The 16,174-nt window shown below is 54.6% G+C and overlaps 1 protein-coding gene across 3 annotated transcripts in view; it reads right to left on the reverse strand.

Annotated features, from left to right (window-relative positions):
• The window catches only part of LOC133776541 (DNA topoisomerase 3-alpha-like), a 29,652-nt gene that overhangs the window by 10,619 nt on the left and 2,859 nt on the right, over positions 1-16,174 (reverse strand). For all 3 annotated transcript variants that reach the window (XM_062215523.1, XM_062215521.1, XM_062215522.1), the window contains exons 2-11: positions 13,239-13,298; positions 12,888-12,961; positions 11,932-12,007; positions 11,118-11,226; positions 9,378-9,521; positions 9,085-9,255; positions 8,430-8,530; positions 5,665-5,739; positions 4,455-4,537; positions 2,450-2,657 (exon numbers count right to left, since the gene is read on the reverse strand). In XM_062215523.1, the coding sequence (XP_062071507.1) occupies positions 2,450-2,657; positions 4,455-4,537; positions 5,665-5,739; positions 8,430-8,530; positions 9,085-9,255; positions 9,378-9,521; positions 11,118-11,226; positions 11,932-12,007; positions 12,888-12,952 (1,032 nt within the window). In that variant the 5' untranslated portion in view covers positions 12,953-12,961; positions 13,239-13,298. The remainder of the gene's footprint in view (positions 1-2,449; positions 2,658-4,454; positions 4,538-5,664; positions 5,740-8,429; positions 8,531-9,084; positions 9,256-9,377; positions 9,522-11,117; positions 11,227-11,931; positions 12,008-12,887; positions 12,962-13,238; positions 13,299-16,174) is intronic.

The following is a 16,174-nucleotide window of genomic DNA, read 5'->3' on the forward strand; positions in this document are numbered from 1 at the left end:
CTGAAGCCAGGAACCAGGAGCTTCTTCCGGGTCTCCCACGTGGGTGCAGGGACCCAAGGACTTGGGCCATCTTCCACTGCTTTCCCAGGCCATAGCAGACAGCTGGATTGGAAGAGGAGCAGCCAGGACTCGAACCAGTGCCCATATGGGATGCTGGCACTGCAGGTGGCGGCTTTACCTGCTATGCCACAGTGCAGGCCCCTCCTCTCAATTTTTTATGTAATGCTCAGGACATAAAATGTTAAAAAGTAGTTTTTTAAAAAAAATATTTATTTTCATTTTATTTGAAAGGCAGAGAGAGAGAGAGAGAGAGAGAGAGAGATACTGATTGATCCTCCATCTGCTAGTTCACTCTTCAAATCCCCTCAACACCCAGGACTGAGCCAGGCTAAAGCCAAAAGTCCTGAACTCAAGCCAGGTCTCCCACACAGGTGGTAGGGGTCCAGGTACTTGTGCCATCACCTGCCGCCTCCCAGGATACACACTGGCAGGAAGCTGGGCAGGAAGCAGAGGAGCCAGGACTGAAGCTCCACGTTCCAATGTGGGATGTGGACGTCCCAGGCAGTGACTGAAGCGCTGCACTCAATGCTTGTCCCCAAATGTAGTTTTCTTTTTAATGATTTATTTATTCATTCCAACGGCAGTTACAGAGAGACCGGGAGACACAGAGAGAAAGAGATGCCTTCTATTGCTAATTCACTCCCCAAATGGCTGCAATGGCTGGGGCTGGGCCAGGCTGAAGCCAGGAGCCTGAACAAGTGGTAGGAGCCCAATTACTTGGGCCATATTCTACTGCTTTCCCAGGCACATCAGCAGGAAGCTGGCATGGAAGAGGAGCAGCTGGGACTTGAACTGGTACTCACCTGGGATTGGTTTAATCACAGGCATTGGTTTATCCATTGCACCACGACACCTGCTCCTATATATATAAATATATATATTGGAACTAACCATCTTTAAGTGAGAAACTTTAAATTTATTTGAAAAGCAGACAGGGAGGGCAAGAGACATGTTATCTCCCATCCATTGGTTCACTCCCCAAATGCCTGCAACAGCCAGGGCTGGGCCAGGCCAAAGCCAGCAGCCAGGAACTCCAGCCGGGTCTCCCATGTTGGTGGCAGAGAACCAAGCAGTGGAGCCAACACCTGCTGCCTCTCAGGGAGTGCATTAGCAGGAGGCTGTCATGGAGAGGAACTGCGGCTTAAACCCAGGTGTTCCCACAGCAGATGTGGGCATCTCAAGCAGTAGCAGACCCTGCTGTGCTAACCCTGCCTCATAAAAAGGTGGGTTTTACAAAGATACACATAAGCAGTTCTCAAGGGCCGTGGTGTGGTGCTGAGGATTAAGTCACTGCTTGCGATGCTGGCACCCCACATGGGCACTTGTTCCAGTCCTGGCTGTTCACTTCCGATCGATCTGGTTCCCTGCTATGTGCCTGGGAAAGCAGTGGCAGATGGCCTAACTACTTGGGCCCCTGCTGCCCACGTGGGAGGCCTGGATGGAGCTCCAGGCTCTTGGCTTTGGCCTGGCCTAGTCCCGGTCACTGTGGCGTGAACCAGTGGATGGAAGCTCTCTGTGGAGCTCTGCTTTTCAAAGAAACATTTTTCTAAAATGTGGTTCTCAATAGAAGTGGAACCACAGGCAGTTTTCTTCTTTAAACTCTTTGCACCTCCTACTGTATTGTGTAAAATGAACATGCATGGCTTTCAAAATCAGAAAGGACACAGCACTGACAGGGGAAGACGACAAGGCGTCGAGGTCTGAGCTGTGACGCGCGTGGACGTCAGCCAAGCCTCCCCAGCAACTGTGTGACCGCCGCACCATTGGTGTGGTAAGGTCCCAGGAGGAAGTGCATGGGCAACGCTGCCACCTGCAACACTCGCATCCCCTGTGGGTGCTGATGCATGTGGTGGCTGCTCCTCTTTAAGACAGATCCCTGCTAATGGCCTGGGAAAAGCCGAAGAAAATGGCCCGAGTGCTTGGCCCAATGTGCGGGACGTGGACGAAGCTCCTGGCTTCAGCCTGGCCCAGCCCTGGCCATTGTGACCTTTCGGGGAGTGACCCAGTGGATGGGTGATTTTGCTCTAAGTGTTTCAACTAAAAAAACAGTCTTAAAAAATAAATAAATAAAAGGAGTGCATACTGGCCCAGGCTTGGAAGAGTGAGAGGATTCTTCCAGTGGGCAAGGGACCAAGCAGCAGTAAGGCTCCCTGTGGGCGTGGGAGCCACACAGGGCTCAGGGAAGCTGTCCCACCTGTGTGGGAGGAGCAGGACAGGGGCTGGAGAGTGGACCCAGCACGGGCGCCTCTCATGACACAAGGCTGAAGTGGGACACAGCTGACACTGACCTTCCCTGCCTGAAATGGAAAAGGTATTTCAAAACCACGTCTTTCCTAAAATCAGAGCCCATGGAGAAAATTCCAGTGGCAAAACCTGCGGGGGAACCAACCTGCAAGCTGCTGGTGTACTTGGTGGGGTGAATGGGAGGGTGGGCTTGGTCAGACTTGTTCCCGTTGCGTGGGGTGGGGCCGCCCCGCTCTAGAATGCTCTGGGCAAAGGGCCCCCAGCGTGGATCTTGGGTCTGCTGTTCCACCAGTGCTGTCAGGTTTAAGTCTTTAGGGAAAATGTTGGTTTCCGTGCGGGGGTAGCTTATGTATCTACAAAGGCAAACAGAAAGAAATGGCTATGTTCTCCCACTTGTCTAGGAACTGCTGAAAACAGCGATGCCTACGATCTCTCACCAGCGGAACCAATGTACTGACCGCCACCCAGGTGACCCACACTGAGAAAAGTGCCGAGATGGGGTGACAGCAGGTTTCCCCAGGCATCCCGAGGAAGCGGAGGGAGACAGGAAGCGTGTAGCTCAGTGCAGGTTCAGGCCATGGCTCTGCAGTGGGCTCCTGGCCAGACCCGCCACTGGCCCCTCAGGCTCAGCCTGACAGATCCGCCCAGCACAGCACATGGCCCTCATGTGCCCCGACAGTCCCAACAGCACATGTCCCTATGACTGTTTTTCTTATAGACTTGTTTACTCGGAAGGCAGAGTGGAGGAGGGTGGAAGGTGGGAGGAAATGTAGAGAGGAGGGTGGGGGAGAGAGATCTCTTCCGTTTGCTGTTTCACTCCCTGAATGGTGGCAATAACTGGGGTTGGGCCAGGCTGAAGCCAGGAGCCAGGAACTCATCTGGGTCTTCCCTGTTGGGGGTGGGGGCCATCATTCACTGCCCCCCAGGTGCAGTAGCAGGGAGCTGGAACAGAAGCAAGGTAGCCAGGACTCGACCTAACACTCTGATAATGGATGCCAGCATCATGAAGGGCGCTTAATCCACTAAGCCACAACACTGGCCTCTCTCAGCACTTTTTTTTTTTTTTTTTTTTTTAAGGCTGGCGCCGCGGCTCACTAGGCTAATCCTCTGCCTGTGGCGCCAACACCCTGGGTTCTAGTGCCGGTTGGGGCGCCGGATTCTGTCCCAGTTGCTCCTCTTCCAGTCCAGCTCTCTGCTGTGGCCCGGGAAGGCAGTGGAGGATGGCTCAGGTATTTGGGCCCTGCACGGGCATGGGAAACCAGGGGAAGAACCTGGCTCCTGGCTTCAGATCAGCACAGTGCGCCGGCTGCAGTGGCCATTGGAGGGTGAACCAACGGAAAAAGGAAGACCTTTCTCTCTCACTGTCCACTCTGCCTGTCAAAAAAAATTTTTTTTATTTTATTTCTTTGAAAGGCAGAGTTACACAGAGAGAGAGAAACATCTTCTATCAGCTTGTTTACTCCTCAAATGGCCACAGAGGCCAGGGCTGGGCCAGGCGGAAGCCAGGAGCCTGGAAAGCCACCTGGGTCTCCCAGGCAGGTACAGGGGCCATCAACAGCTGCTTTCCCAGGCGCAATACCAAAGATCTGGGTCAGCAGAGGGGCAGCCAGGACCTGAACTGGTGCCTACACAGGGCGATGGAGCTGCAGGTGGCAGCTTAACCCACCGTACCACAACACTGGCCCCTCACTTAAGAGAATGTAGGCCAGTAAAAGAATATACCTTACTCACATGCTGGCCACGTACAAACTGAGAGAGTTCCTTCCTTCACACAAGTCTCCCAAATCCAGTGTATATCACACATTTATAGCACACCCCGATACGGACAACCCAAATCTCTAACACTCAACAGTCGTGCACCACAGGGCCAGCTTTCACAGGCAAACGACCCCTGAGGGTTCCAGCTGTTGTCTGTCCCTTGTCAGGACCCCCGGGAAGAGCTGCGGGGGGCTCAAAGGGTGGGGCCTGAACTTCCTCTGTGGCTCTCACACTGAAACATCCTCTCCATATCAGACAAGAGAAGCCAACGTCCAGCCCTTCAGTTTCAGAGCTTCAGGGGGATCTAAACAGTCTGTGTTCTCACGAGTTGAATTTCTAACGTATTTCATACCCTGATAATGATGGTCCGAGCTCCCCACCCAAATACTTACCCTTGTGTGTAGAGCTTTTCAGCAATCCGCATGGTTTCTTTAGCATTTATCCTCAACTTGCGCGAAGCCAGCTTCTCGAGTTCCTGTTAAACAGGTCAGCAGCCACATTAGGTACAGAGCATGAGCCACGGGGCAAGACACGCCCACAACCCACCCTCAGAGAGCTCAGGTCCCCGGCACTCCAGCGGCTGCAGTCACGCTGGGGCGGGCGCGGGGTGGGGGGACCTGACCGTGCCCCAGGAAGACTTCAGGGTCTGCCCAGAGGAGCCAGGTCCCAGGCCATGGCTCTCAGATGTTGACCAGGGAAACTCACTGGGGGAGCCACATTCCTCATGAGCCGTCTGCACCGATTTTAACACAAGCAATGGGACAGCCGCACCTTGCAAATGCTCCGGATGGCCCCGTAACTCCCCTGGATGATGAAAACCGTCCTCTGGGGGCCCTTGGGGGAGAACCAGCTGCTCTTCTCCCCAGGTGGCCTCAACAATGCCCCTGACTGTATGTCAACACACATTCAGCCAGTGAGGCGTCACCTATGCCTATGACATCATATCACCCACGAAGTTCCCCCGGTAGCCCAGGGACAACTACACAGTGGCTGATCTGAGACCGAGGACACACTGACCACCCTCCCCGAGCATCTCCTGGCCTGCACCTTCTCCACGTTCATCCTCCAGCGTTCACCCTGACACCCATCTGGCCTGAATTCTGCTGAGGGGCGACTCTGGGCAGGGGCACCCCGACCCCATTTACTCAGACTTGTTCCCGTGGGTATGGCCCTGACTGCGGTCCAAAAGTTTGAGGAATCCATGCTAAGTTCATGTAGCAGATACGCAAAATGATGTTTACACCGATTACACCACAACTTGGTGGTGGTGGTGGTGGGGAGGTACAGGCTACTCTGATTGCAATGCTGTAGAAATATGCATATGAAAAATACAGGAAGACTCCAGCTCAGCAATTATGTAAGGACAGTGAAACAGTGATGGTATGGGTCCTCTGTCTTCCTCTTTTTGCTTCTCAAACGCCACACAGCAGTTACACTGCATTTGTTTAAAAGAAAAAGCATCCAGAGGGCAAGCAAACTGTTGGCTGTGTGACCTGGTGGCCGCCAGGTCGCTCCTCTGGGTCTGCTCTCACGGCAGAACCCCAGGCCCAACAACTAGAAATGATCATTCCTCGCACCCACACCAGTCCTTCTAGAACATACCACGGTGTCCAAAGCTTGCGGCCTCCACTTGCTCTTTGGCTTAGACCTGACCTCCACCACAGTTGCTGTGGGATCCTAGAGAGCCAAAAGCACAGACACATTACACCAGGCTGTGCACGGTCTCCGGTCCCCCGTGCCACACGCCTGCCCACCGCAGCCCATCTCACTTGCAGCCAACAGTGCAGGGAGCACTGATAACCCCATTCCCACCTACACCAAGACTAAAAAAAAAAAAAGATTTATTTATGTGTAAGGTAGAGTGACAGAGAGGGAGGGAAAGAGAGAGAGATCTTCCATTCACTGGCTCACTCCTTAAATGGCTGCAACAGCAAAGGCTGGGCCAGGCTTAAGCCTGGCCAGGAACTCCACCCTGCTAAGTGACTAAGTACGTGGGCCACCATCTGTCGCCCTCCCTGGCGCCATCAGCAGGAAACTGGATCCAAAGAGGAGTGGCTGAGGCCTGAACTGGCACTCCGCTATGGCAAACCAACACTGCCAGTGGTGGCTTAACCCACTGCTCCAACACTGGCCCTTCAAACCAGGATTTGTTTATAACGTAATTTATTTGAAAGGTGGAAAGACGGAGTCAGAATTAGATTTCCCATTCACTGGTTCACCTTTTTTAAGATTTATTTATTTTTTATTTATTTGAAAGACAGAGTTACAGAGAGAGGTAGAGACAGAAAGAGAGGTCTTCCATCCACTGGTTTACTCCCCAGATGGCCCCAACGGCTGGAGCTGCACTGATCCGAAGCCAAGAGCCAGGAGCTTCTTCTGGGTCTCCCACATGTGTGCAGGGGCCCAAGGACTTGGCCATCTTCTACTGCTTTCCCAGGGCATAGCAGAGAACTAGATCAGAAGAGGAGCAGCCGGGAATCGAACCAGCGCCCACATGGGATGCCGGCACTTGCAACCCCCACTAGTTCACATCTTAAATGCCTGAAATAGCTTGGGCTGGGCCGGGCCGGGCTAAAACCAGGAGCAAGTAACTCAATCCGGGTCTCCCATATGGGAGGCAAGAACCAACTACTTGAACTGTGACCGCTGCTTCCCAGGGTCTGTGTTAGCAGGAGGCTGGCGTCAGGGGCCAGAGTGGGGAGCTGAACCCACACACTCTGACACGGGACATGGGCATCTTTACTGCCAGGCCAAACGCCTGCTCCATCAAAGCCAAGATTGTGAAAGGCAATTTTCTGAGCCCTCCGGTGCCTCCTCCAGTCTCTGAAATACAACAGCCGTGCAGCACTCGCCTCCCGAGCAGTCTCCCACCCACTCACGCACGGTGTGACTCACAGAGAACTCCACTCAGGCGATTTGCTACCCAGGACCTTAGAACATCAAAACCCGAGCTCCTCCCTCCCAGGGGCCCGGTGACCAGCTGCCCTTTCCAAACAGCTCAGCGCGTACCCCGGCCCTGTTGTCCTCCGCCATCCCCCAGTGCAGGAGTCAGCATTTCAGGTCTTCTCACTTCATGAGTAAGTGTGCCGTGGCACAGAGACTCCAGGACCCCCGCGGTCAAAGGGGAGAGCAGTGCACAGACAGGGTGGGTCCTGGGAGGTGGCCCGGGCTCCAGGAGGAGCGCGGATACACTGAGCCCAACCTGTGCTCTGCCACTCACTGGCTCTGATGTCATCTGCGAAGCCAAGCTTCACGGCTCTGATTGCCTCACCTGTCAACTGGGGATCATCCCGATCCTCACTAGACAAAGTAACCTGCAACCAAGTGTGCCTGGCACACAGCAGGGGTTTCCTAATTATGGCTGTGAGCACAGGAAGCTGGAAGCACACCACAGGTTATCAAACCTAGAAAGCGCCGAGATTTACTGAGGAACCACTGTGCACAGCCAGGCAACCAAGCGCCGACGGACAGGAAGTGGCATAACAAACAGACCCTCAGTGTGCAGTTCAGGGAACGTAAAGGCAGAGTCCCAACTCCACCACGGACCGTCCTGCAGCCTCCCCAGCAGAGCGGGCTTCTGTGTCCAGCACAGCAGGACTGCGCCCTCCTTGTCCCCCAGGCCATTCTCCACTCCTTTCCCGTGTATTTCCTCCTGGCGTTTCTCACTGTGAGACGGGTGTGTGACTTCGTCGCCCAGATCTGTTCCCCTGAGCCACAAGGAGGGGCTGCAGCAGAGGCTGCCCACACGGCAGCATCCAGGATTCAGGCCATCCAGCCAATCCCTGCTGGTCTCTGCTGACGGCACAGCCTCAGGGAGGGACTTCAGTCACATGGCTCTCAAAACTTCTGATCTCAGGGGGGTCGGCACTGTGGCGTAGTAGGCTAAGCCTCTGCCTGTGGCGCTGGCATCCCGTATGCTCAACGGTTTGAGTTCCAGCTGCTCCTCTTCCAATCCAGCTCTCTGCTACGGCCTGGGAAAGCAGTAGAAGATGGCCCAGTACTTGGGCCCCTGCACCTGCATGGGAGACCTGGAAGAAGCTCCTGGCTTTGGGTCAGCACAGCTCCAGCCGTTGTGGCCATATAGGGAGTGAACCAGTAGATCAAAGACTTCTCTCTCTATCTGCAACTCTACCTCTCAAATAAATAAACAAAATCATTTTAAAAAAATTCTGATTTTATCTGCAAGTTCTGCAGCTCCTTCCCTCCACAGTTTTAGTGCTGTTCTCAAGTCTTGCTGGTCCTCCAATATCGATGGTCTGGGATGCAAGCTGAGCGCCAGGACCGTCCCCAGTCCGCCAACGGAGAGGGAGCAACGTGGGAGGCTGCGGGGTGCTTCCCAGGTCACTCACGGTCCACGGACGTCTTACCTCCATACACAGCTGGTAGAGCACGAGACAAGCCGTGTGGTTAAAGAGCCGGTGCCTCTTCCAGTGGAACTCTACAACCCCATCTCGGTGGTCATGAGTCACTACATTGGAAGAAAACAGAAAGGCGGGACTCAGGGAAGCCACACCCTGTGACAGAGAGGAAAGGGCTCTCGCAGCAAAGGTCAAAGGAGCACGAAGTGAGGAAAAGTCTCCGGGTAACTAAGGAAGGAAAATCGAAATAATGCGGCAGGGTGAGGGGGCGACAAGACTAAAGAAAATCACATTGAAATAATTCATTTTTATTTGAAAAGCAGATCTCCCATCCACTGGTTCAGTCCCCAGATGCCTGCAACAGCTGAGCCTGGGTCAGGCTGAAGCTAGGAGGCCAGAAGTCAACCCGGGCCTCTCAGGTAGGTGGCAGGGGCCCAAGCACTGAGCCGTCACCTGCTGCCTCCCAGGTGTGCATCAGCAGGGAGTAGGCATCAGAAGCAGAGCCTGGACTCGAACCCAGGAACTCCAGGGTAGAATGCAGGCATCTGACTAGGGCTGAATGCCCGCCCCTGAAATCGCACATCTTCCTGGGGGGATTAATGCTCCACGGCCCCGTTTCTCCTGGGCCCAGAGGCCATACGTGAAACAAGCCCCCGAGGCTTACCTTTGATTCTATGGAAGACTTCCGGCACAAAAGCCTGAATGGCTTTGAACCTCTCCACCACGAAGCCCAGCGTTGGGAACTGGCAGCTGCCGTAACTGATGAGCTGCTCGGCCAGCACCTGGGGAAAGATCTTCTGCAGCCGTAAGGTCTGGAACCTGGTGAAGGCGGCTCCTGCAGAGGCGGGAGGCAGGCGGGAGAAAGGGACGGGGATGAGGGCAACGCCAGCTGCACACGCAGACACAGACGCAGGAACCCAGCACAGCGGGCCACAGGAAGGCTGCCGGGCTCCTCACCGATCCTCAGGTCCAGCTCCTGCCTCACGTCCACAGCGTCACTCACTCTCTGATCGGGCTCGGTCAGGTTCTCACAGGCCGCCCTCACAGCCCGGGGCGTGATCTCCGAGAAGCGGGCTCTCAGCACCTGCAGGCCGGGCTTCACTGCGAAACACAGAGACACACCACGCTGTCCTCCCCAGCCCCAAGGGCTCACGTCTCTGCAGTCGGTAGAGAGGCACAGCAGCTCAAGAAGCTGTGCAGCAACCCACTCAGCTGTTAGGTTACATGGAGCACGAGGCCTGAGAGGGAGACACCACTGTGACCTTTACATTGAGCCTTGTGAGACATCGGAGTGGAGGGGCCGGCGTTGCGGCATGCCGGGCAAAGCTACCGCCTGCAGCGTCGGCATCCCACATGGGCGCTGGTTCAAGTCCCGGCTGCTCCACTTCCAATCCAGCTCTCTGCTATGGCCTGGGAAAGCAGTGGAAGATGGCCCAAGTCCTTGGGTCCCTGTACCCACGTGGGAGATCCGGAAGAAGCTCCTGGCTTCGGATCGGCTCAGCTCTGGCCATTGCAGCCAATTGCAGAATGAACCAGCGGATGGAAGACCTCTCTCTGCCTCTCCTTCTCTGTGTAACTCTGACTTTAAAGTAAAATAAATAAATTTTTAAAAAACATTTCAAAGTCAGAGTTACAGTGAAGGAGAGGCAGAGGCGGAGAGAAAGACAGTGGTCTTCTATCCGCCGGTTCACTCTCCAAATGGCAATGATGACCGGGGCTGGGTCGGTCCGAAGCCAGGGGCCCAAGCACTTGGGCCACCTTCCGCTACTTTCTCAGGCATATTAGCAGGGAGCTGGATGAGAAGTGGAGCTGCCAGGACTCGAATTGGTGCCCATATGGGATGCCAGCACTGCAGGCGGAGACTTAACCTTGTACGCCACAGTGCTAGCCCCATAAATAAATCTCAAATAAATAGTCCACACATAAAATGGTAGTTTTTTTTAAAAAGATAAGCTTATTTTGGTGCTTACATTTTTTTTTTTTTTTTGACTGGCAGAGTGGACAGTGAGAGAGAGAGAGACAGAGAGAAAGGTCTTCCTTTCACCGTTGGTTCACCCTCCAATGGCTGCTGCGGCCGGCGCACCGTGCTGATCCGAAGGCAGGAGCCAGGTGCTTCTGCTGGTCTCCCATGGGGTGCAGGGCCCAAGCACTTGGGCCATCCTCCACTGCACTCCCGGGCCACAGCAGAGAGCTGGCCTGGAAGAGGGGCAACCGGGACAGAATCCGGCGCCCCGACCGGGACTAGAACCCGGTGTGCCGGCGCCACTAGGCGGAGGATTAGCCTAGTGAGCCGCGGCGCCGGCCGGTGCTTACATTTTTTGAGACCCCTGGATAGTTTCCCCACAATATGTGTTTTCCAGGAACTTTCCGAAGTATCTGTGTCTGCATTCATTTCCACAATTCAGCACACAGGCAGAGAAAACGCCACAGAAAGCCTCCATTTCCCCGGGAGGCGGACACTGCACCCATAGCCAGCAGGGACGGAGCAGGCCCTGGGCCAAACGGCCACGCCGCGTGTGAACTCTGAATGCTCTCGGCAGCCCCGACACAAGATGCGGGGGCTGCCTGGGGAGTGGTGCACGGCTCAGGAGGAGGAACGTGTGCACGCGCTCAGCCCGGCCTAGGTGCACACACGCAGCGGAGAGCCCGCTCCTCACAGGGTCCCCAGGCAGGGGGCGCCGGGGCAGCGGCACTCACCGGCCTTGCACACGTGGATGATCTCAAAGCCGATGTTCTCGCCCTCTCTGTCACAGTCGGTCCAGATCAGCAGCGCTTGGCACTGCCGCGTCTCGCGTTCCAGGGTTTTCTGAAGTGCGTGGTGGAGAGAGAGCAGTGAGAGCGGAAGCCGTCTGCCCACTAGAGAGCTGACGGAGGACGCACGCCTTCTCAGCGTGCCGGCTCTGTGCAGGAACAGCAGAGGAAGCTGCTCTCAGCAGCACTAAGGACAGGGAGGGCAGACGGTCCATCTTCACACCCCTAAGGGAACGTCTGCGAGACGGAAGGTTTAATACCACCACACCGATACGGCGAAGCCCACAGCCCGGGTCCCACACACTTCCAACACCAGCAGCTCTGAGCCCGTGCTGGTTAAAAAATGAACCCCAACTGCGATTCATCCCGAGGAGATTTCCTACTTGGAGGTGGACTGGTTACAGGTGCCCCGAGTGCCCGGGGAGCCGACAGCTTCCTGTCAAGTAAGTAAGTAAGCGAGATACACCTTGGAGCCGCCTCTGTCCCAGCAGGGAGGCCAGAGAGTAATTTGACAAAACTCACTTTCAGGGGTTATTTAAACAACTGCTACTCATCTAAAAGGCGCCCTTCAGTCCTGGGGCCACCAAGTGTACACAGCCTCACGACACAGTGGATGCGGTAACTTTTTTCAGTCACGGTACGGAGTTAGGTGGAAAACCGCATCTCCAAATTCCAATGCATTAAAAATACAGAAACCACTCAGCTTGACTGCTCATGGCTAGTCCAACCTCAGCGCCGGATGTCTTCCAAAAGACCCTACCTTGATGTCCACGAAATTGTCCGGGCAGTATTTTTCAATTTCTGCCTCAAAGAGGGCAAGAGGGTTGCAGCTCTGCCTGAAAAAGAAAAGCACAGCCCTCCCTCAGCACCACAGAGCCCCGCGCTCTAGGGGGACACGGCCCTCCCTCAGCACCACAGAGCCCCGCGCTCTAGGGGGACACGGGGCTCCCTCAGCACCACAGAGCCCCGCGCTCTAGGGGGACACGGGGCCCCCTCAGCACCACAGAGCCCCGCGCTCTAGGGGGACACGGGGCCCCCTCAGCACCACAGAGCCCCGCGCTCTAGGGGGACACGGCCCTCCCTCAGCACCACAGAGCCCCGCGCTCTAGGGGGACACGGGGCCCCCTCAGCACCACAGAGCCCCGCGCTCTAGGGGGACACGGGGCCCCCTCAGCACCACAGAGCCCCGCGCTCTAGGGGGACACAGCCCTCCCTCAGCACCACAGAGCCCCGCGCTCTAGGGGGACACGGCCCTCCCTCAGCACCACAGAGCCCCGCGCTCTAGGGGGACACGGGGCCCCCTCAGCACCACAGAGCCCCGCGCTCTAGGGGGACACAGGGCCCCCTCAGCACCACAGAGCCCCGCGCTCTAGGGGGACACGGCCCTCCCTCAGCACCACAGAGCCCCGCACTCTAGGGGGACACGGGGCTCCCTCAGCACCACAGAGCCCCGCGCTCTAGGGGGACACGGCCCTCCCTCAGCACCACAGAGCCCCGCGCTCTAGGGGGACACGGGGCCCCCTCAGCACCACAGAGCCCCACGCTCTAGGGGGACACGGGGCCCCCTCAGCACCACAGAGCCCCACGCTCTAGGGGGACACGGGGCCCCCTCAGCACCACAGAGCCCTGCTTTGCGGGACACAGGGCTTTTCCCCGTCACAGCTCCCTGTGATAACCAGAAAGCCCCCCCCCCCCCCCCCCCGGCAGTGCACTGACCATTTTCGAAACTGCATCTGGAAGTCGTGAGCCAGCAAATGTCCAGAAACCGACGTCATGATCATGGTGACATTCTAAGCAATAAAAATTGAGGTCAGTCTGTGTTTGCACGCGTATTTTGCCAAATCACTCAGATGAAGGGAGGACTTTCTACTACAGGAAAACAAAACAAACACAGCTCTTCAAAGCCAAGAGCCTTGAGGTCGTGGCACTGTTCACTGTCGAGGCAGTGACAAGCTCTACACACGGCCGGGCTAACTCTGGCTCAGCAGTTAGAGGATGCAGGGCTGCAGCTGAACCCCCAGACCCCAGAGCCCACGTCAGTGTCACGATGAACAGAGTAGCACCTACCTGGCCACACAAGTGATAATCAAACTCATAGATCTTATTGAATTTAGACAGTCCTTCTCTCTGTAAACAAAACAGAAGTGATTAATAAAAAACAAATCTATCCTCAGCACAAAGATCAAGCAAAACCATGTCAAGTGCAGATATTAAAAATGCAGTAGTGACCAATCCAGCTCTCTGCTGTGGCCTGGGAAAGCGGTGGAACACGGCTCCTAGTCCTTGGGCCCCTGCACCTGGAGGAAGCTCCTGGCTCCTGGTTTCGGATCAGCCCAGCTCCATCACTCTGGCCACCTACGGAGTGAACCAGCGGATGGAAGACCTCTCTCTCTCTCTCTCTCTCTGCTTCTATCTCTCTGTAACTCTGCCTTTCAAATAATTAAATATATATATATATATATATATATATATATATATTTTAATGCAGTAGTAATTCCCAGAGATAAGAAGGAGGGTAAATGATCAGGACAGAATCCATGGCATTCTTTATTCTGGAAGACCACCTTCTGATAAGAGACTGGACTTGTCCAAGGTCACGAGACAAATCCAAGCACAGAAAGGATTAGGGTAAAAGAATCTCTTCATCTCCTTCCCCCACCTGGCTGTTACTTCCCGGCCACACATGTGCACCAACGCACTGGTGGTCACAGCCAAGGCCCTCAACTCTCTGAGCCCCCCTTTATTCCGGAATGAAGCTGTCTCTCAAGTTGCTTCCAACTCTGAAATGCAACAACCCAGCGAGCCCTGACCAGAACTGGAATGCAGTCCACACAGCACTTCGAGCCCCTCTCTCAGTGTCCCACCCCGACAGGTGCTCATCGCAGTCCAGCCTGTGAGTGTCACACCAACACTGAACACAGACGAGGGGAAGGCCGGCCGGGAACCCAGGCGCCGTTCGCGCCAAGAAGGGTGAGTATCAGAAGCTGCTCCCTCAACTTCTCTCTGTGAAACACCAACTGAGGGGCTCTGAGGCGTACTGGCACGCTTCTACAGGGAAATGATTCATCTGATAACTCAAGAGCTCCAGCCGGGGCAACGTCGGCAAGAACAGAAAACCTCCTCTACAAATCCCAATGGCTCGTGAGGTTCTTTTAGGAAGAGAGGTCAGGAAATGACCTCGTGAGTTCCAACTTCTTTTTAAGAAAGTATTGGTGGGGCCGGCGCTGTGATGGAGTGGGTAAAGCTGCCGCCTGTAGCGCCAACATCTCATATGGTCACTGGTTCGAGTCCCGGCTGCTCCTCTTCTGATCCAGCTCTCTGCTATGGCCTGGGAAAGCAGTAGAAGGTGGCCCAAGTCCTTGGGCCCCTGCACCCACGTGGGAGACCCGGAAGAAGCTCCTGGCTCCTGGCTTCGCATCAGCGCAGCTCCAGCCATTGTGGCCATCTGGGGAGTGAACCAAAAGATGGAAGGCCTTTCTCTCTGTCTATAACTCTACCTCTCAAATAAATAAATAAATAAATCTTTTAAAAACCACAAATGGGACCCAATCCCCAACCACATGTCTACTTGGCTCACCTCTGTCGATGAAGAAAAAACATTTGACCCAAATTCAATCCTTTCATGATAAAGACTCAAGGAGCCAGGAACAGACAGGCACTTCCTGTCTATGACATTTATGACAACCCCACAGCTAACACTAACAGGATGAGAGGAAGAAAGCAATCTCCTTTGAAGGCCAGGAACAACACAAGAACACCCACTCTGCCCCTGCCAGTCCATTCTGTACTAGAAACTTCAGCAGAAGCATTAGCCGAGCAAAAGAAATAAAAGACATTCCACTGACAGAGGAAGAAGCAGAACTGTATCCAGAAACGACATTCCCTTTTACACAGAGAACCCTAAAGAATCCACAAAAGAACCGTTAGTGTCAATAAGCAAATCCAGTAAAATGGCAGGACACAAGATCAACACGCAAAAATCGGTGTTCCTACACATTAGTGGTGGACGCTCTGAGAAGGAAATTAAGGAAGTAACTCTGTTTACAGTAACAGTGAGAAGGATTCCTAGAACAGTGAAAAGGACAAATACCCAGGAATGAGTTTCACCAAGAAAGCGCTATACTCGCACACCGGAAACCACAACACACTGCTGAAAGAATTCAACGACAACGGAAATGAGAGCCAAGACAACCCGGATATGACTGGAAGACTTAACAGGGTTAGGATGGTAACATCCCCCAAAGTGACCTCCAAACCCAATGCAGCCCTAGCCACACCTCAGTGCCGCCCCCCACACCCCTTCTTACCAGAAATGTTAAAGCTGATCCTAAACTTCACATGGAACTGCTAGGTGCCCCAACCACCCAAAATGATCTTGAAAAGAACCCAACTGGAGAACAAACATTTGCAAATTTCTAAATTTACAGCCGGTGCTGCGGCTCACTAGGCTAATCCCCCGCCTGCGGTGCCGGCACCCCTGGCACCCTGGGTTCTAGTCCCGGTCGGGGTGCCGAGTTCTGTCCCGGTTGCTCCTCTTCCAGTCCAGCTCTCTGCTGTGGCCCGGGAGTGCAGGGGAGGATGGCCCAGGTGCTTGGGCCCTGCATCTGCATGGGAGACCAGGAGAAGCACCTGGCTCCTGGTTTCGGATCGGCGCAGCACGCCGGCTGCAGCGAGAACCAACAGAAGGAAGACCTTTCTCTCTCTCTCTCTCTCTATCTGTCAAGAAAAAAATTTCTACATTTACTACAAAGCTACAGTCATCAAAACAGCACGGTGGTGGCATGAAAATACAGAAACTCAAAAGAACCCAAAGATAAACATCTGTGGTGAACTGGTTTTTGACAAGGGCTCAGAGCCCACCCAGGAGCATCCACAGGTAGGCTTTTCAACAAGTGATGCTGGGACAACGACCCACACACAGAAGAACAAGCTGGACTCTCTCAGGAGAGGAAAATCAAAACGCATCGGACCTCGATGTGAGAGCTGGAATGATAAAACTCTGA

Source organism: Lepus europaeus, chromosome 18 (assembly GCF_033115175.1).
Source record: "Lepus europaeus isolate LE1 chromosome 18, mLepTim1.pri, whole genome shotgun sequence".
In the NCBI taxonomy this organism is placed as follows: Eukaryota; Metazoa; Chordata; class Mammalia; order Lagomorpha; family Leporidae; genus Lepus; species Lepus europaeus.